The 22053-nt window shown below is 45.3% G+C and overlaps 1 protein-coding gene across 1 annotated transcript in view; it reads right to left on the reverse strand.

Moving 5' to 3' along the window:
* Positions 1-22053, reverse strand: part of GPR107 (G protein-coupled receptor 107) — a 72060-nt gene that overhangs the window by 7572 nt on the left and 42435 nt on the right. Inside the window, exons 14-17 of the mRNA XM_024126187.2 lie at positions 21153-21196; positions 9573-9622; positions 8084-8167; positions 7231-7352 (exon numbers count right to left, since the gene is read on the reverse strand). Of these exons, the coding sequence (XP_023981955.1) occupies positions 7231-7352; positions 8084-8167; positions 9573-9622; positions 21153-21196 (300 nt within the window). The remainder of the gene's footprint in view (positions 1-7230; positions 7353-8083; positions 8168-9572; positions 9623-21152; positions 21197-22053) is intronic.

Genomic DNA, 22053 nt, shown 5'->3' on the forward strand with positions numbered 1-22053 from the left:
CACGTACCGAAAAAAAAAAAAAAAAAAAAAAAAAAATTAAAAAAGGAATCTTCGGATGTGAATATTCCAGAAATTTCTCTAAGCCATCTGATGAGGACAACAGTCTCTGTATATTACCTTACCGTGGAAGGTATTGGCAGACATTTAAATTGAACTCAGAATTCTTCAAAATAAACTTTAATTTAAAAAAACTATTCTGGCCTGAGGGTCTGGCTTCCAATCTGCCTGAATCTCGGTGCTGCCTGAGATCCTTCCCTTCGGGACACTGATAGTTCTAGGAAAACCCTCAACTACCGGGAGCCACTAAAAATAAAATAGGCCATTTGGATGATCACAAAGGTTTGAGAGACAACCGAGAGTCAAGGCAGGGTTGAAGGAGGAGGCTCATCTCCTCCATGAGGCCACTCCTTCAAGATTGGGAGAGGGGGCTGTTTATCTAATGCATAGACACCAACAAAGAGTCGAGCAAAATGAAGAAATCGAAGACTATGTTCCAAACAAAAGAAAAGACAGAACCTCAGAAAAAGCCCCTAATGAAATGGAGAATTGACTAGAAAGCTTTTCTGAAAACTAGAATGACTAGTTTAAACAACTTGTATATGAACGTGAAGCATGAAAACCAATTTACACAAATGAGAGACCTAATGGAAGGAATGGCTATCTTGATTTAAGGCAGCCTGGGAGCATGTCTTAAAAAGCAGTTATGCAAGATGATTAAGTTCCATATATATGCTGTAAAACACTGTGGCTATAATTAGCAACACTGTATTATACACTTAAACATTTATTAAGAGGCCGCGTGGCTGACAGGGTCTTGGTGCTCCAGCCGGGTGTCAGGCCTGTGCCTGTGAGGTGGGAGAGCCGAGTTCAAGACATTGGTCCATCAGAGACCTCCTGGCTCCATATAATATCAAACAGCAAAAGCTCTCCCAGAGATCTCCATCTCAATGCTAAGACCCAGCTCCACTGAACGACCAGCAAGCTACGGTGCTGGCCACCCTATGTCAAACAAATAGCAAGACAGGAACACAACCCCACCCATTAGCAGAGAGGCTGCCTAAAATCATAATAAGGTCACAGACACCCCAAAACACACCACCGGACACGGACCTGCACACCGGAAAGACAAGATCCAGCCTCATCCACCAGAACACAGGCACCAGTCCCCTCTACCATGAAGCCTACACAAACCACTGAACCAACCTTAGCCATTGGGAGGAGACACCAAAAACAACAGGAACTACGAACCTGCAGCCTGCGAAAAAGAGACCCCAAACACATAAGTTAAGGAAAACGAGAAGACAGAGAAACACACAGCAGATGAAGGAGCAAGGTATAAACCCACCAGACCAAACAAATGAAGAGGAAATAGGCAGTCTACCTGAAAAAGAATTCAGAGTAATGATAGTAAAGATGATCCAAAATCATGGAAACAGAACGGAGAAAATACAAGAAACGTTTAACAAGGACCTAGAAGAACTAAAGAGCAAACAAACAATGATGAGCAACACAATAAATGAAATTAGAATAACCGAGACAGAAGAACGGATAAGTGACCTGGAAGATAAAATAGTGGAAATAACTACCGCAGAGTAGAATAAAGAAAAAGGAATGAAGAGAATTGAGGACAATCTCAGAGACCTCTGGGACAACACTAAACGCACCAACATTCGAATTACAGGGGTCGCAGAAGAAGAGAAAAAAAAGGGACTGAGAAAATATTTGAAGAGATTATAGTTGAAAACGTCTCTTTCAGGAGAAACTCTGCAAGCCAGAAGGGAGTGGCAGGACATATCTAAAGTGATGAAAGGGAAAAACCTACAACCAAGATTACTCTACTGAGCAAGGATCTCATTCAGATTCCGTGGAGAAACTAAAACCTATACAGACAAGCAAAAGCTAAGAGAATTCAGCACTACCAAACCAGCTCTACAACAAATGCTAAAGGAACTTCTCTAGGCAGGAAACACAAGAGAAGGAAAAGACCTACAATAACAAACCCAAAACACTTAAGAAAATGGTAATAGGAACATACATATCGATAATTACCTTAAATGTAAATGGATTAAATGCTCCAACCAAAAGACACAGACTGGCTGAATAGAGACAAAAACAAGACCCGTATACGTGCTGTCTACAAGAGACCCACTTCAGACCTAGGGACAAATACAGGCTGAAAGTGAGGGGATGGAAAAAGATATTCCATGCAAATGGAAATCAAAAGAAAGCTAGAGTAGCAATTCTTATATCAGACAAAATAGACTTTAAAATAAAGACTATGACAAGAGACAAAGAAGGACACTACATAATGATCAAGGGATCAATCCAAGAAGAAGATATAACAATTGTAAATATTTATGCACCCAACATAGGAGCACCTCAATACATAAGGCAAATACTAACAGCCATAAAAGGGGAAATCGACAGTAACACAATCATAGTAGGGAACTTTAACACCCCACTTTCACCTATGGACAGATCATCTAAAATGAAAATAAATAAGGAAACACAAGCTTTAAATGATACGTTAAACAAGATAGACTTAATTGATATTTATAGGACATTCCACCGAAAAACAACAGAATACACTTTCTTCTCAAGTGCTCATGGAACATTCTGCAGGATAGATCATATCTTGGGTCACAAATCAAGCCTTGGTAAATTTAAGAAAACTGAAATCGTATCAAGTAGCTTTTCCGACCACAACGTTATGAAACTAGATATCAATTACAGGAAAAAATCTATTAAAAAATACAAACACATGGAGGCTAAATAACCAAGAGATCACTGAAGAAATCAAAGAGAAAATCAAAATATACCTAGAAACAAATGACAATGAGAACACGGCTACCCAAAACCTATGGGATGCAGCAAAAGCAGTTCTAAGCGGGAAGTTAGCAATACAATCCTACCTCAAGAAACAAGAAACATCTCAAATACACAACCAAACCATACACCTAAAGCAATCAGAGAAAGAAGAACAAGAAATCCCCAAAGTTAGCAGGAGGAAAGAAATCATAAAGATCAGATCAGAAATAAATGAAAAAGAAATGAAGGAAACAATAGCAAAGATCAATAAAACGAAAAGCTGGCTCTTTGAGAACATAAACAAAACTGATAAACCGTTAGCCAGACTCATCAAGAAAAAAAGGGAGAAGACTCAAATCAACAGAATTAGAAATGAAAAAGAAGTAGTAACAACTGACACTGCAGAAATACAAAGGATCATGAGAGATTACTACAAGCAACTATATGCCAATAACATGGACAACGTGGAAGAAATGGACAAACTCTTTGAAAAGCACCACCTTCCAAGACTGAACCAGGAAGAAATATGAAATATAAACAGACTAATCACAAGCACTTAAATTGAAACTCTGATTAGAAATCTTACAGCAAACAAAAGTCCAGGACCAGATGGCTTCACAGGTGAATTCTATGAAGCATTTAGAGAAGAGCTCACACCTATCATTTTCAAACTCTCCCTAAATATAGCAGAGGGAGGAATACTCCCAAACTTATTCTATGAGGCCACCATCACCCTTATACCAAAACCAGACAAAGATGTCACAAAAAAAGAAAACTACAGGCCAATATCACTGATGAACATAGATGCAAAAATCCTCAACAAAATGCTAGCAAACAGAATCCAACAGCACATCAAAAGGATCATACACCATGATCAAGCGGGGTTTATCCCTGGAGTGCAAGGATTCTTCAATATAGGCAAATCAATGTGATAAACTATATTAACAAATTGAAGGAGAAAAACCACATGATCATCTCAATAGATGCAGAGACAGCTTTCAACGAAATTCAACACCCATTTATGATAAAAACCCTCCAGAAAGTAGGCATAGAGGGAATTTACCTCAACATAATAAAGGCCATATATGACAAACCCACAGCCATCATCTTCCTCAATGGTGAAAAACTGAAACCATTTCCACTAAGATCAGGAACAAGGCAAGGTTTACTATACATAGAGAATCCTAAAGATGCTACCAGAAAACTACTAGAGCTAATCAATGAATGTGGTAAGGTAGCAGGATACAAAATTAATACACAGAAAATCTCTTGCATTCCTATCCACTAATGATGAAAACTCTGAAAGAGAAATTAAGGAAACACTCCCATTTACCACTGCAACAAAAAGAATAAAATACCTAGGAATAAACCTACTTAAAGAGACAAAAGACCTGTATGCAGAAAACTGTAAGACACTGATGAAAGAAATTAAATTGGGAGATTGGGATTGATATATATACACTAATATGTATTAAATGGATGACTAATAAGAACCTACTGTATAAAAAAATAAATAAAATTCAAAAAAAAAACGTAAAAAAAAAGAAATGAAAGATTATACAAACAGATGGAGCGATATACCATGTTCTTGGACTGGAAGAATCTACGTTGTGAAAATGACTATACTACCCAAAGCAATCTACAGATTCAATGCAATCCCTATCAAACTACCAATGGCAATTTTCACAGAAATAGAACAAAAAGTTTCACAATTTGTATGGAAACACAAAAGACCCCAAATAGCCAAAGCAATCTTGAGAACAAAAAATGGAGCAGGAGCAATCAGGCTCCCTGACTTCAGACTATACTACAAAGCTACAGTAATCAAGACGAGATGGTACTGGCACAAAAACAGAAATATAGATCAACTGAACAGGACAGAAAGCCCAGAGATAAACTCATGCACATACGGTCACCTTATTTTTGATAAAGGAGGCAAGAATATACAATGGAGAAAAGACAGCCTCTTCAATAAGTGGTGCTGGGGAAACTGGACAGCTACATGTAAAAGAATGAAATTAGAACACTCCCTATCACCATACACAAAAATAAACTCAAAATGGATTAATGACCTAAATTTAAGACTGCACACTATAAAAGTCTTAGAGGAAAACATAGGAGAACACTTTTTGACATAAATCACAGCAATATCTTTTTGGATCCACCTCCTAGAGTAATACAAATAAAAACAAAAATAAACTAATGTAACCTAATTAAACTTCAAAGTTTTGCACAGCAAAGGAAACCATAAGACAAATGAAATGACAACCCACTGAATGGAAGAAAATATTTGCAGATGAAGTGACTGACAAGGGATTAATCTCCAAAATATACAAACAACTCATGAGGCTCTATATCAAAAAATCAAACAACACAATCAAAAAATGTGCAGAAGATCTGAACAGACATTTATCCAAAGAAGACATACAGATGGTCAACATCACTAATTATTAGAGAAATGCAAATCAAATCTACAATGAGGTATCACCTCATACCAATCAGAATGGCCATCATCAAAAAGTCTACAGACAATAAACTCTAGAGGGGGTGTGGAGAAAAGGGAACCCTCCTACACTTTTGGTGGGAATGTAAATTGGTACAAACACTATGGAGAACAGTATGAAGATTCCTTAAAAAACTAAAACTAGAACTACCATATGACCCAGCAATCCCACTCCTGGGCACATATCCAGAGAAAATCATAATTTGAAAAGATACATGCACCTCAATATTCATTGCAGCACTATTATTTACAATAGCCAAGACATGGAGGCAACCTAAGTGTCCATCGACAGATGAGTGGATAAAGAAGATGTGCTACATATATAAATGGAATGTTACTCAGCCACAAAGGAATGAAATAATGCCATTTGCAGCAACATGGATGGACCTAGAGATTAGCATACTAAGTGAAGTAAGTTAGATAGGGAAAGACAAATATCATATGATATCACTTATATGTGGAATCTTAAAAAAAAATGATACAAGTGAACTTATTTACAAAACAGAAACAGACTCACAAACTTCAACAACAAACTTATGGTTACCAAAGGGAAATGTGGCAGGGGAAGGATAACAGGGAGATCAGCTCGGTGCTTTGTGACCACCTAGAGGGGTGGGATAGGGAGGGTGGGAGGGAGACGCAAGAGGGAGGGGATATGGGGATATATGTATGCCTATGGCTGATTCACTTTGTTATACAGCAGAAACTGACACAACATTGTAAAGCAATTATACTCCAATAAAGATGTTAAAGTAAATAAATAAGAGCAACACAAGTAAGAAATAAAAAAACTATTCTATATTTAAACAATTTTTTAAAACTTTCCTTTCCAGAAACAATAATAAAGGAAACAAGGCATTTCATAAAATGTGGTCTTGAACAAGTCACAGTAAAAACTGAATGTACACTTAACTTCAGGTGACCGTCACTTGTGCCTCTTCAACCAACAGTCACTTGCTCAGATTATGCCACTTCTAAAAAAGGCACATCTGACGGTTCTCCTGCTTTCCCCTCCACTCTCTGTAAAAAAAGGGCTTCTTCCTCTGCGCAGGGAGCTGTTGTTTGGGGCTCTGCTTCCATTTACTGTTCCCACACAGGAGCTGAGGACATCCCACGCTGCCTGACCTGCCCGCCAGCCCAGCGGAGCCCGCCGTGGGCCGAGGTTCAGCCTGCGAACTGGGAAAGGTGAAAAGGCCGCCTGCACTGAAGGCAGCACTCTCGAAAGAGTGGACAGGAAGGGAGAAACACAGCTACAAGCTAATCATCAAACTCATCTACTCAGCTGGCCCAGCAGAGTTCATCAGTTAACAACCAAATATTCTTCCCTTTTTTAAATAAGCAAATATTCTTAATCACCATTCACTCTTCTAGAAAACGGTTGCCCTTTCCCAGAAAATAGGACCCTAGTGTCACTTACCCTCCGACTCAGAACAGCCCATTTTAATGCTCAGATATAGGTCAAGTCATTGTGCTAGCTGTGAAAAGCTACTCAGTTATCTGATGATAAAGGACGTGTGAGGATAATCAGCAGACTTACAGATGACTCGGATGATTACATTTTTAGACATAAGCTCCCAATGGCAGGCCCAACAGGAAGGGGGGGGCCCATCCTCAGTAGTTTCGAACTGGCCAAGTATATCCTTGGGTTCTTGCCACTAAGTTATTGGAAGCTGGCTCCAATGATGCTTAATAGAATGGCAAGTTCTACTTTCCCCGAAAAGACTAAGCGATGCTTGGTAGATACTGTACTTCAAACTGAATACGAGAGCATGGGGCCTGCATGTCCATTTCCTTCTGCTAAAAATAGAGGGACAACCTCTGGAGCAACAAACTGCGGAGAGCAGCTGCTCCAGTTCATACCACGCTGCTCTTAGTTACGTAAGGGGCGAGGGAGGGGAGGGAAGAAAGGAGATTCTTACACAGATTCCATTTCCAAGTCATCTTCTTCCTGAGAAAGTTGTAGGTAGGGGTTATCTGAAGCTGGACGGAACTTATACCCCGTTAGAACAAAGAACACCAGCGTGGCCATTTCATCCAGGAGCTGCAAATTTTAAAACCACCCCCAAATAAAGGGATTAGAATATTGTTCTTCAGAAAGCAGTGGAACTAAACAAACTGACCCCCTCCCCCCGACCACTCGCCGATCAGTCACTCAAATGCCAGAGCTGACCGCTGGGGAGCATTTTCCTTAGAGGATTTGCTGAAGCCTTAGCTAGGAGCGTTCTGCCCAGAGATGACACTTGAGACTCCTTGCTTTAAGTGTCTTCATTGGCATCTTTTAAGAGCTCATTACCTACATACATTTTCCTACAGTGTCAAAAGCACCAAGTGAGAGCCTCCAGAAAAAAGTCTCGAAATCATATGGTGGCTACCCTAGTAGTTAAGCTAGTTCTAGTATATTGCAAAGACACTTTATTATGGAAACAGTAATAACGGGCAAGAAAAAGGGAGGTCTGGATTCCAAGCTATTCTAAGCCCTATAACTGATTTCCTCTAGGTTTTAATTATACAGGGCAAGTCTTTCTCGGCCTGAGGCTTTTCTCTGCAAAAACTTTTTAAATTGAAAACTAAAATCAATAATGCAATTACTTCCAGATTTCTCATGTAATCCAGCAGCTTTCCTGGACAAACATATCATCTTAATTGCAGACCGGAAGAGACAAAAGGTCTTAGTGGCCACTGCCAAATAAATTAGTAACAATCTTAAGTTACACCCTAAGACTTCACCCTCAGACACAAATTCTCTGGCACTGTCCCCTGTGAGCAGCATACCTGGTAGAGCCACTTCCACTGGAACGGAACAGCAAGTTTGAGGAGAAATGCAATAATCCTGGTGAAGTATATATAACATACGATCTATATGAGGGGCAAAGAAAACAAGAAATAAAATCAACATAGAAATTATGGCACCACCTTCTTCCAATGACCTGCTTTCACAAATTAACTACAAAAGAGAAAACAGAACTACCTGAAGATTATTTGACACTTACAGTGCTAATTAATAAACATGGCAGAGAGACAGATGCTCTGCTAGTTACACCAGAAAGGATTTCTTCTTTTTCTCTAGGTGACCAAGATACTGACTGATGACAGTCACACCCATTGGGAGGACACTTGGCTGTAGTTGCTCTTAATTCCTGAGTAACCCCTTCGTCGCCTAATTCTCATACATAACCCACTGATTTCAAGCCCCAGAGGGTAACAGTTTTTTATTCCCAGGATTTGAGAAATATTTTCCAGCAGTAACAGCAAAATAAAGCCACACAGGGAAAATACTGATTTTTAGTCTCTTCAGCAGATGCTGTAAATGTTCGAGGTCCACGCTCAGAGGAAGTACCAATAATCCTAAGCGTTCTAGTAAGAGAGGATGTGAAAAGGATTCAACACGCTGACCCCTCGAGAGTGGACAGCTCACTGGGACCGCACCCAGGGCGGACAGGCTTGCAGGGGACTGTGCAAAGTGACAGTCAATGCCAAAACCACAGATGAAGATGACTCAGAAGCTTTCGTTTAAGAGTACAGAAGCAAATTCTAGAAGAAATCTATACCTTATATAGTCCAGGAAATTATGACTCTAATAACTTATAGTAAGTCCTGCCTTTGGTGCTACGTTTATATGGATTTTTCATGTTCATTCCAGTCCTGTTTGTAGATATGATCCCATTTTTGTACATGAATTTTTAAAAAGGCAAGTCAAAGGAACAGCTATGCATGGCATATGCCTAGAAAAGAATCTAGAGAAATAACCACTGAACTGTTAACCATAATACCTGGGGGAGGAGGAAGAAAAGAGGAAGAGGTATAGAAGGTCGGGGTCATAAAGGGCTTTTGCTGTGTTCCTATAATCCTGCATTTTAAAAATATCAAGCATGTATTACTTTTCTGAGTATTTAAAGCCAAATTTAAAACTAAAATTTAAGAAGAAGTAACTCAGGGCTTCCCTGGTGGCGCAGTGGTTGCGCGTCCGCCTGCCGATGCAGGGGAACCGGGTTCGCGCCCCGGAGCCTGTGCTCCGCAACGGGAGAGGCCGCAGCAGAGGGAGGCCCCAAACCACAAAAAAAAAAAAAAAAAAAAAAAAAAAAGAAGAAGTAACTCAGATATTTAATTTCCCATGTCCACGGCCACTATTTGGTTTTGTAAAACGAAGCCCACACACAGCTCCAGGTAGCACACTTCCTGTGCTTTTACCAGTGCTTTGGAAGTTCATTAGCTCTACTCCATGAATTGACCTTATTTACAAATTTAGGAATTTTTTACTCACCAAGACGTAGTAATGTCTGAAAAGTTTCAGCTTTGCCAAGTTAATGGCAGCTGGGGAGAAGAAAAGAACAAAATGAGAGGCTATTTCTTTTCTCATTCTTAAAGCCCATCACGTTCGGGTTCCCCCTCAGTCAAGAGGCCGGGCCCAATGCACCTGAGTGCCACCCCAGGCGGGGGGCGCACATCTGTATTTCTGGAAATGCAGCTCGGCAGGGTCTCCCCCAGTCACCAGGAAGAATTTGGGAGGTGTGGCGGCAACATGCTGGGACTCCCAACTCCAGTAAACCAGTGCACCTCCCCACTCCACGTTCAGAAGCTTTAAACAGCCATGCTGAGCATACAGTGACACCACAGAAATCGGCAGACACTACAAATCAGGACTCTTCCCCCGCCCCCCGCCCCCCGCAAGCCATCATCAAACATTTCAGCTCTGCCACTGTGGCTACAGGGCTGCACCCCCAATAGGACCAGTCCCAGGTGGGTCCCTGAGCCCCATCCAGGGGAGCCTCCAGCTAACTGAGGGTGTAAATTCAATTAACCCATGGGTGCGTCTTGCAAATTTCACTTAGGTTTTCACTAAGTGTCTTGTAACTGAGCCCTTTAAATACAACCTCCCCAGCTTTGCCCTACCTTCAAGATTGCTCAAGGTCAGGGAGCCAGGACAGCTAACTTCCTGCCACCGCCAATGGCCATGAAATATTGATGACCACAGAGGATAGCCTGGCTCCCTCCCCGATTAGCAATCCTTTCATTCATCATAAACCTCCCTGCAGGCGGCAAATTAATTTTGCTTAATAACATTTAATTACTGGTTCCCTTTAGGAATGGAACTGTGGGTGGTGAAGGAGTGGTTTCCTTCTGTCTCCCTCCTCTGGCTCATGAGTAGTCGGGGGGCAGTCAAGCTTAGGATTCCTGGAATCCTGAATAAATCTTCAAGGTGATTATCAACTAACAGTATCTGCAAGAATCCGCTCTGAGAAACTGAGTGTGTCAATGAGAGAAGGTTCCGAAAATCTGAGAAATTCTAACTCCCCAAATTGAGAGGCTATAACACCCACATCTATAGAGCTGCGATGGACTCATGCACTCAAGTAACACGTGAAGAAGCTAAATGAAGTAGGCAGATCAGCAAAAGCTTTCTTATCTAGCAACCCCTCTGGCGGTCTTGCTATTTTTTAAATTAAATCTCTCTGGTTCTCGGTCCTTCTTCATCTACTCTGACTCTGGGCCAGGCCCCGGCATGCAGCAGTGACCACGGCGCCTGCCCCAGGGGTGGCTGCCATCCCTTAGGGAAGGAGAGGCACTGGATCACTGGCCATCCACTCACAATGCTAAGCGCACAGAGTACTGGGCGGTGCGGGTGTGGGGTCAGGTTCTCCTCCCCGCCTGGGGGACAGGAGAGGCTTCACAAGGTCAAGATGTTAAAACTGAGAAGGGTCGGATTTCAAACTTTCAAAATTTCACGTTTGCATGAACCAGCGTTCCTTCTGTGCTCCTCTTTGCATGGGAGTCTCTGCTCACACTGGCGGCAGTCAACGACTGCACTCTGCCCCATAAAACCAGGTGGCCTACGAGAACTGGGCCCCTTCCGAACAAGCAAATTGGTCTTGAATTTGGACGTTCAATCCTCTTCTCTGTGAATAACGGACAGAGAACAGCACCAACAATCAGACCACTTACACACTGAAAATGCTTTACAAGTCTCTTCTGAATTTTGCTTGCTGAAATAAATCCTGGCAAATGAATCTCCTGCCTTTGCTTCAACAAGGAACATCAGCCCAACAGAGAGAAGCGGCATGTTTCTATTCCTGGATTTCACGGGGCCGTGCTGGGTTATGCATGGTTGCCGTGGCCACGCCCAATGAAGGGCTCCCAACTCAGACTAAGGGGATAGGGAGGAAGGACAGGATTCCCAAAGGAGGTGGTGTCCAGGCAGAGGCCTGACGGGGGCTCAGGAGGGAACGAGCGTGGAGAGGCCGAGCGGAGAGAACGTTTGGCAAGAGCAGATACCAAGGTCTGGAGATGCTGGTATCACGTCTCGGTGCAGAGAAAGCAGCTCAGCGCGGCTGGACTGCGGAGAGGCTAGGGACCCGGCCGGGCTGAGGCCAAAGCCCAAAACTGAGTCAGACGCAGACCACGAGCTGCACTCCTCGTTGGTGCCAAGGCCCCAGGGAGCCTCTGAAGCGTCTCAAGCAGGGCAAAGCCTGAATCACCTCTACATTTTGGAATAATCTCTCTGGAGAAGATGCAAGAGTCAAGAATAAGAGTCCAGGGACTTCCCTGGCGGTCCAGTGGTTAGGACTCGGCGCTTTCACTGCCGAGGGCCCGGGCTCAATCCCTGGTCGGGGAACTAAGATCCCACAGGCTGTGCAGTGCGGCCACAAAAAAAAAAAAAAAAAAAAAAGAAGAAGAAGAAGAATGAGAGCCCCACTGAGGTCAAAAACCTTGAATTTGTAGAGGTTCCTCTAAGAAGTGGCGAGGGATCTGTCTGTCAGGGCAGAGCAGTGGCCGGCCAGGGAACAAGGTGGATCCTGTCTTAGTGGCTGGGGGAGGGGTGGGATGAAGTTGAGGGTACCAGAGGATTCTTCAGGTGAGGTCTGAGCCCCCCGCCATCACAGGAAAGCAAATCAGGGGCACAGGGAGCGCTGACTAAGAGGAAGCAGAGGGGTCCGGTCACCGCAGGTCTCCATGGGGTCAGAGGAAGCGGGGGGAGGCACTGCCTCTCCCATCCCCCTGCGAGCTGCACCACCACGGCTGCCTGTCAGACACTCCGAGAAGTCACGCAGGCCAGGAAGCACTCGAAAAATGAGCCTGCACACGCACGTCCAGGCAACACGAGGAAACGTCAGCACGGGCACCGATGCTGTGCCATCCCAGGACACGTGCTAGAATGGATAAACGGACCTTGGGAACAACCAGCGTTGACTCTTAAGAAATGCAGCCACGGTACGCAGAGCTCAGGGTTGATCCCGAAACCCAACAGTCACGACGGACATCATTTCCAGTCACAAGACATCTGTTTGCAAGTCTGCTGCTCATGGAATCAGGCTCCCGGGTCCCACATGGGTGTCCCAGTCACAGCCAAGGCTGTGAAGGCAGGAAGCAAGCTCACTTACTGTTGTGAGTAACAGCGGAGGCCCTGCACATCTGAACATCTTGGGTTCTAATTCCAACTGTGCTGCTTACTAGCTGTGTGACCTCAGATAATTCACCTAACTTCTCTGGGCCTCAGTTCCTGCATCTGTAAAACAAGAATAACACCACCTACCACTAGGGTTGGTTGGAGGGACTGACTGACACCGTACATGGGAGACAAACAGCACACAGCAAGCACTGGATGAACGTCCGATGTTACAGCCTTAGGACTGTATTAGGATTACAGCTGATCCTTGAACACCACGGATTTGAACTGCTCAGGTCCACTCTTACGTGGAATTTTTTCCCCAACGGTAAATACTACAGTACTAGGGGACCCGTGGTTTGTGGAATGCAGGTACAGAAGAACAGCGGTGACTGTAAGTTATACTCATCGATTTCCGACTGCGCAGAGGGTTCGACTGCCCCGAGCCCTGCGCCGTTCAAGGGTCAACTGTTTATAGTTTTCCGATACCAAATGCGTTGCGGTGGCTGCCACATCTGGCAGGAGTCCAGGCTCTAGTAAGTGAAAGGGGAACAAGTGGTGGCCCTGGGCTCTGCTGGAAGCAGGGCTGCCACGTGCACGTGCTGAGGCAGCACCCTGAGCAGAGCAGGAGCCAGCTCCGAGGGTGCAGCCTCCCCAGCGCGCCGCATGGGCAGTGACGCAGCACGTCACAGCCTGGAATCCCAAGCCTCCCCTTGCTTTTCTTCCAAAACAGCTTTCCCCGCAGTTAAGAGCGCTGACAGCCTGCAGAGCACTGGACCACGGCAGGGCTGGTCTCCCACGGGAGCGAAGGCCCACCAAGTCTGGGCTGGCTATTTCTGACCCCACCACGAAGAGCAGCAAACACGGTAAAAGAATGAGCAAGATGAGAGGAGAAATACCTCGGACAGGAGCCAGGAGACCTGAATTCTGGTCGCTGCACCATCGTAACTCAGTGTGCCCTAGCCTGGCCTGCCACTTCCTTCCCTGGGCATCAGTCTCCTTTAGAGGAGAATGTCTTTAAGGTGGGTTAGAGTTTTTTTACGGCCACGGCTCTGAACCGGGTGAGCACCAGAATCGTGGGCAGAGCTTTGTTTAAGGACAGGTGCCCAGGCTGCCCCTGGCTCTTCTGCAACTGGGCCTGGCTACAAGGGTTTTGAAAAGCCTCCCAGGGAGCGCGGGAAGGGCAGGGACTGGGGGCAGGGCGGAGCAGGTCCGCCTGCTTCAGGAGCCCCTGCAAGGCTGACCTCTTGTGGACTCCTCTTCCCCCGACTCACTCCCAGGAGAACAGCCATGACTCTGGATTTTGGCAAGTGCTTTTTACTGATGAGAACAGAACAAGTGCCCACGAGGCAGCGAGAACCCAGGTTCTCATATACTTAACAAGTCAGTTCTCTGACGCAGCAGCAAAAGAGCAAACGCACCCGATCTAGAGGAAGCACCACACCTTCCCTAGACTTTCACCTTTCCTCTTTACACCAATGGGTAACCAAACAGGCTGGCAAGAAGGCAGGTGGCCCCTTTTCTCCCCAGTGATCTTCCCTGGGTGGTCTCGGAACTGTGACAATGAAAAGAACAATAGTGCTGGTGGTCACATTTACTGAGCGGTAACCATGCACCAGGCACCTGCCCGGGCACCCCTCATGCTTCATCTCATGTAATCCTCACAACATCCTCTACGAGGGAAGAGGCATTGTTACCACTGCCTCACAGATGAAGGACTCAGTTGGAGTTCGGCAAATACTTAAAAGCAGTGATTTCTTACATCTACGTGAGCTTAATAGTTTTCAAAGTGCTCAGTATAGAGTGAAGTCAGTCAACAGCACTACACTGCAGGTACAGTTTTTAAAGTGGTATCTCTTAAATGTCTACAACAGCCAGGAGCCGGCAAACTGTTTCTCTACAGGCCTGGAGAGCAGGCGTCTCGGCCTCGTGGGCCGGGGATCTCTGCCACAGCCCCTCAACTCTGCCTCCTCAGCGCAAAAGCAGCCACAAACCACAGGCGTACACACCGCACAGCTGTGTTCCGATAAGACTTCATCTATAAAAACAGACAGAGGGTATTTCTCTTCCTTTCTCATCATCAGTGGGTTTTTCATTAGGCCTATTTATACGAATACATCCAAATAAAACATTTTTTCCCCCCGTGAGTTGCCCAGAATGAACAGACATCTTAAATAGTCATAGAGTCTGAAGCGGGCTCAGCAGGCACAGGGGAAGAGAGCCAGGCAGGCTTTCACGCCCCCTCACGGTCACCGTGACCACCAGACTCAAGAAGCCTTGTCCCTAACACACGTTTCTCAAACTTTCAGTCTCAGGACCCCTTCACACTTTTAAAAAATTACTGAGGACCACAAAGAGCTTTTGTTAATGTGGGTAGAGTCTACCAACACTTACCATATTAGAAATTGAAACAAATTCCAAAAACATTTAATAATTCATTTAAAAGTCACAAAAATAAATAATCCATTACATGTTAATATAAACAATGTTTTCCTTATTAAAAAATAACTTTCAAAAAAATTTCATGAGAAGAGTGAAACTGTTTTCCATTTTTGTAAATTCCTTTAACGTCTGGCTTAATAGAACACAAGTGGATTCTTGTACTTGCTTCTGCCTTCAAATCTGGAGTGAGGGAGTGTTTTGGTCGAAGTCTATGAAGAAAATAGGGCCTAATCAGATGTCGGTCTTCCCAGAGAACTGTGAACAGTCAGTCGTCTTTGATTCTGCATTAAAGCTTGACAAATGGTAGCTTCTTAAAGATAGGTGAGGTAGGGAATCTGAAACCGTAGCAACGAACTTTCTTTTCTTTTTTAGATTACTGGTGTTTTTTAATTAAAAAAATTTTTTTTTTTAATTTTTGGCTGCGTTGGGTCTTCGTTGCTGCACACGGGCTTTCGCTAGCTGTGGTGAGCGGGGTCGCGGGCTTCTCACTGCAGTGGCCTCTCTTGCTGTGGAGCATGGGCTCTAGGTGCACAGGCTTCAGTAGCTACAGCACACGGGCTCAGTAGTTGCGGCACGTGGGCTCAGCAGTTGCGGCGCGTGGGCTTCAGCAGTTGTGGCTCGCAGGCTCCAGAGCACAGGCTCGGTTGTTGTGGCACACGGGCTTAGTCGCTCCGCGGCATGTGGGATCTTCGCGGAACAGGGATGGGACCCACGTCCCCTGCACTGGCAGGCGGATTCTTAACCGCTCCACCACCAGGGAAGTCCCTGTAGCAATGAACTTTTGCACTCTGTCACAGTAAAATCCACTGGTCCATCTTACACTCTGAATGGATCTTTTATTCATGCATGACTGTGTAACGTGCACTGATCAGGTAGAAAATATTGTTTCACTGAGTTAAGCAGATCTCTGAAATATGGAAACTTTTATCATAAAATATTTTTAAAGTCACATTTGTTTAATATCACCCCTGCTCACATCAGATGTCTGTTAAGAACTGGGAAGCCATCGAGCTCACAGTGGTAGAGTAAAAGTTTTCCTAAATTAAAATCTGTGCTTTCAAGTGAAAATTAGATCGCTGACAACAAATACTTTTAATTGTTTTTCTGAAGTGACACATTCACTTCGTTCATTTTCAGGAAAATGTCTGTCAAAAGCCCGGGTCTGAGTAAACATAGTTCGACTGTCATCATTCTTTCAAATAAACACAGTGTCCCGAGAGAAAGCAGCTAGTTCGGCTCACAACTCAAACAACCGCACACATGCTTTTCCTCAAGATGACCACCACACCCCGGTACGATGCAGAAGTGCTTCCTGGGTACTTCCCATTCCACAAAGAATGGTAAAAGACATATATTCGAAGGCTGACACTCAGTAACATTAGTACTTTCTCCTAATTCATCAAGGTCATTCTTAAGTGAAGTGAGCCTTTTTCACCCCCAGGAAGTAGATGGCAATGAAGAATGCGGTGGCCACTAACAGTTTGGTGCCACCGTCCTGAATCATGCTAAGGCGCCAGCTGTTTTACCCACCTCTGCTTTTGCACCATCAGTGCAAACATCAACAGCAAAGAAGGCTGATAAAGCCTTATTATGAAAAAAGTTCTGATCCCAAGGACCCTCTTGAGAACGGCTGCCCTCTCAAGGCCACAGCTACCTTCAGAACATAGCGGCAGCTGGGAACGAAGCCTTTCCTCCATAACCTCTTCAACCAGCCAATCACCATTTGTTTAAGTGCTTTTGAAGCTCACGTGAAAGCTAAGATTCCGAAGAAGGCTTCCCCTGAAATTTCCTCAGAAACAAAAGGGGAAACAAGAAGACACTCAGAAGCAGAGATTGTTACGTAGATGTGTGGTGTGTCTCCCCAATCCAGCCCTCTGAGGTAATGACACTGGAGAAAGAGAAGGGAACAAGCGTGCAGGCGCAAAGGCAGAAACAGCCAGTGACTCCTGGAAGGCAAAACACAGCGCAGCAGAACTGGGCGTGCCTGTGAAGACTCAACGAAGCCTCCTCTCACAGGATGTGCCACGGCAGTGACACTAAATGACAGAGCACCTGAGAGAAGCCACCACGTGTGACAGAAGAGACAAAGACATGACTTAAGGACAGTGGGCAGCTTCACCCTCTATGTTTTCCTTTATACTTTCTCAGCTTCCGTCAAAAGGAATCTAGACACAAAGAAGTAAACAAATCCAAACCCACATTCTTGGAAAGCAACATGCCCGCAAACAGCTGGAGCACTCCCCCCACTCATTACCTATGAAATTCCCCGCTCCTATAAGAACTGACAACCCCATACCCTGGTGCCGCTCTCGCCTTCTGAGATGGACCACACTCTGTGGAGTGTGTTTTTCTCTAAATAAATCCACTTCTTACCCATCAAAAAAGAAAAAAGAAAAAAAGAAAAGAAAAGAAAGCAATATGAATCCCAAGTGCAGGGAGAACAACTACAAAGAGCCTTTCCCCCACTTGCAATCAGTCAGCCTAGACCGCACTTAAACTGACATTCTTAAGCCCAAGTCGCGGTCCAGGTCATGTAATGAGTCAGCGGAATAATGAGACTAAGAATAGGAACCAAAGTGTCAGGCTCCATCCAGCCAAAAGCTTCCAAATGCCGGAGGAGACTTTATTGCCCCCGGCCTTTGCTCTGTCAGCTGCCTGCAGGATGGGCTAGATCTCAGGCAGGGCCAACTGAGGAGCAGAGGGGGTCAACCGCGACATTGCCGAACCAGCAGGCGGCGGGCGGTGCGCTCACTCGAGCTCTCCCGGGATGCCTCACCTCTGTCCTGGGGAAGCCGGGCAGGGCACGGCCACTCAGCAGCCACGCCCCAGGACGGTGTGCCAGCACAGCGTGCTGTCCCCGAGCTCTCCGCAGGGGAGATGTCAACTGTGGGGACATGGCCGCCCTGTTTCTGGAAGGGTCACAAGCATAACCATTCTTCAAAGTTCAAAGTGAAATATGCATTTGTGGATTAGCTCAAAAGCACCCCACAGCCGAAATCAGGCCAGTGAAAGAACACGAATCAAGAAGACACCCCTATTCTAATCAACTCTGTCCCTCTTTCAAAGGGCTTGTGATATCTGCTGACGAGAAATGGGTGCTTTCTTAATGGTATGTCCCCGAGAATGGTGGAACGAAAGCCCTGGTGTGCCTGCATGACTTCCGGTTTTCATATTCGCTCTCTGCTGAAGAGGTCCCATGCTGTCACCTGGTGGAAAAAACAAGAAACTGCCTTGTATGCCCCAGGGGATGACAAAAGCGTTCCTGTTCCATAAAGTTTCTCTTTACTACAGATGCTGGGGGACAACTGTGACCCCCCCGCCCCATCTTGGGCTTCACTTGCTGTGTTGTCCACCGCAGGCAGGACACTTTACTAAGACCCTCAGCCAACAATCAATGTCTCATGGAATAAATGGTCCCAGAGACAGTTAACTACCACAGTCGCCCCCAAGCCCTCTAAAGGCAAAGTGGAGAAGGCAGAGAGGTGTCAGAGGATCAGAACAATGGAGAAGGGGAGAAGGGAGTGGTGAGGAAGGAATAGAGGAATTCACAAAGGTGTAAGGATGAAGCCAAGAAGAAAAGTACAGATAGGACTTCTCTGGTGGTCCAGTGGTTAAGAATCCATCTTCCAATGCAGGGTACGCGGGTTCGATCCCTGGTCGGGGAACTAAGATCTCACATGCTGCGGGGCAACAAAGCCCGCACACCGCGACTACTGAGCCCACACGCCACAACTAGAGAGCCCATGTGCCGCAACTACCGTGGGACAACTAAGTCTGCACGCCGCAACTACTGAGCCTGCGTGCTCTGGAGCCCACACACCACAACTAGAGAGAAACCCATGCGCCGCAACAAAGACCTGACGCAGCCAAATAAATTAATTAATTAATAAAAAAAAAGAAAAGTACAGATAAAACTTATCAACTGGAAAACATTACCCTTGGGATTTTTAGACATTTTCAGTCAAACAGTCAGTAAAATGAACCCAGAACTACTAAAGTGTAAAAAGATGAAAAAGTTAAAATGTCTCATTTCAATATATTAAAATAAGAGAAAGACCTATTCATTAAGTTACAGAAATAATAAAACCAACTTTTTATATAACATGCATAGAAGAAGGAGAAAAAAAAAAAAAGGGCAAGAATATGCCCAAACAATAAGTTCCCAGAAGGTGGGTTCTTACTTTCTGTTTGTGGCAGTGTGCTTTATCAAGATTCTAATTTATGGTTTATTTTTTGCAGCTTTCCTTAACCCCACTCCAAGAAGGCAGAACGGCTCTCTGAGATCCGTGACGCAGAAAGCCAGGCTAAAAGCAAAAGATTTCTGCAGACCACGTTCCAGCTTAAACTCACTGAAAAGACTCTACCCCAGGACTTCCCTGGTGGCACAGTGGTTAAGAATCCGCCTGCCAATGCAGGGGACATGGGTTCGAGCCCTGGTCCGGGAAGATCCCACATGCCGTGGAGCAACTAAGCTCGTGCGCCACAACTACTGAGCCTGTGCTCTAGGGCCCATGAGCCAGAACTACTGAAGCCCACGTGCCACAGCTACTGAAGCCACAGCGCCTAGAGCCCGTGCTCCACAATAAGAGAAGCCACAGCAATGAGGAGCCCGCACACCTCAACGAAGAGCAGCCCCCGCTCGCCGCAACCAGAGAAAGCCCGTGCGCGGCAACGAAGACCCAACACGGCCAAAAATAAATAATAAATAAATTTTTTAAAAAAAGAATCTATCGACGGGAGAGGCCACAGCACAGGTAGGCCCGCATACCACAAAAAAAAAAAAAAAAAAAAAAAAGAATCTATCCCAGAGGGCACATTCCAGAGGGAGAAGGGAATCCAGGGCCTTTGAAGGAAGAGAGAGAGAGAAAAAAAAAAAAGCTATTTCCTGGGACTAGAAAGAGAGTTGGCACATTCTGAAAGTGGGGCCTTACGGCCACCTGGGAAGCTGGGGGCACCTTGGGAGCCTGGAATTTGAGTACCGGGGCTCCCAGCCTGGCATGACCCTCACACACCAGGCTTCTCACAGCAAGAGTGCTTCACGGACCCAGACAGCAGGAATCCCGACAGGAACTACTGTGGGCCCCAAACTGGAGATACCCCAGCGAGTACTGTGCTCTCAATAAGAACGCCGGGGTCGTGCCTGACACTGGTATGAAGGCTTGAAGTCAGGTTAATTCAATTTAAAGAAAATCATGTGATATTAACTGTATAGCAAATGTGAAGGAAGATTATACCTACTATTTTCCAAAAGTTCCACAATGAACCTACATTACTTTTACAATCAGAAAACAGGTCGGCAACAAAAGTTTATTTAACAAGAACAAATGAATAATCTGCCTTAAAGAACATTACTACCAGCACTGGGTGTGGGATTTCATGGACCCAGCGGCAGACGGGACCTTTGAGAGAGCATGCCTCCTCAACCAGCTGTGGCCTGAAATCCCCGCGTGGCCCACGGCAGTCTGTAGTCGCGGACATATTCAAATAAGCGCAGAAACGCAAAACATTTTCTCTGTGGTCTCTTTTCAGACTTAGGAGGCATGGTTTGAAAATCAAGAAGATGCAAAAGGGTCATAATGGCACAACCATTTAAAAATCAGAGCGTTTCAGAGGTTCTTTCTGGCATGAGTCTCTTTTAAATGAACACTGACACAATTACTTTGAAAGCGTGTTAAATCAGCAGGAAGGGATGCTTTACACATAGCCATTCCCAATCCATAATACCTCCTGTTCTCACAGCGAAGTGTTACCTGGTCCTTCCAAGACAACATTTTCTCCTCCCGACTCAGTTCTGAGAAGGTGACGATCACACTCACGAGTGGAGATAAGCAGTCACCTCCGGGCCTTACACAACTGCTCTCGGTAATGCTCCCCACCTGCCTCACCACCAAACAACCCGGGGCTGCTCTTACAAAGCCCCTAGGGCTCTCCCTCGAGCAGCAGCCTTCCTGCTCCACCCGCAGCAGTGCCCAGGCACGTGGCTTTAGGGAACGCTGTCCAGCACCAAAAGGAACTTGCCTTTTCCATCTGTTGCTGACGCTTCTTGTAAATGTCTGATTGACCTAAAAATAAACATTAGGAGAACAAAAGGTTAGCTAACAAATTTGCATTCCTCTCTATTTGCAGCCCTAGTAACTTGAGGCCTTGAATCTCTCGATTATAAACTTACAAGGCTGGACTAGATGATTTTAGAGCACTCTCCCTAGACAACATGATCGTTGATAATCAACCCTTCAGCATGTATGGTGCCCAAGCCTGAGGGTTAAAGATGCCCTCTGCTGGCTCAAAAAAGCCTGGCAGAGACCTGGGTGTGAGGGGAAAGATCAAAACACAGTAACGTAACACTCCTCATCTTTTTCTACCTAATCTCTCAGTCCCACAGCTACGCCACCGCCGCAGCACAGCTAGGACAATGGAGCCTCAGTGAGTTCACCTGCTACCTGGAGAGAATGGACCCTCCAAGAAGGTCACAGGCCGACCTCTGAAGTCTAGGTCTAGGAGCTGGCAAGCACAAGGCTTCATGCAAACTCGATACTCCATCGACCTGAGATTTCTAACTTTGCTGAAAAAATGCCAACCTCCAGGGAGTCTTTTCTGGCTGTGAGGTGCTGGTAACTAATTACCATTCAGACAGGGGAACGTGAACGTTCTTAAAGAAGCTGTAGACCAGCGTTCTAGGCAGAGTTCACAGGCACCGAGGGAAGGACTGTGTGCGAGGAAGGGCACGGCACAAGCAGACGTGACACAGGGGGAGGAGGGCTGGGGTCTCACAGACCCGGGCTGCAGTCCTGGCACAGCTGCCCACTCTCTACTCAACTGTAAATAAGTCATTTCTCCTAAAACCTCCGCAGTTTGCCCACCCGTGAGAACTGAATGGCGCAACATGTGAAATTAAGTGGCACAAAGCTGACACTGAACC

The sequence above is a fragment of the Physeter macrocephalus genome, chromosome 13 (assembly GCF_002837175.3).
Source record: "Physeter macrocephalus isolate SW-GA chromosome 13, ASM283717v5, whole genome shotgun sequence".
Lineage (NCBI taxonomy): Eukaryota > Metazoa > Chordata > Mammalia > Artiodactyla > Physeteridae > Physeter > Physeter macrocephalus.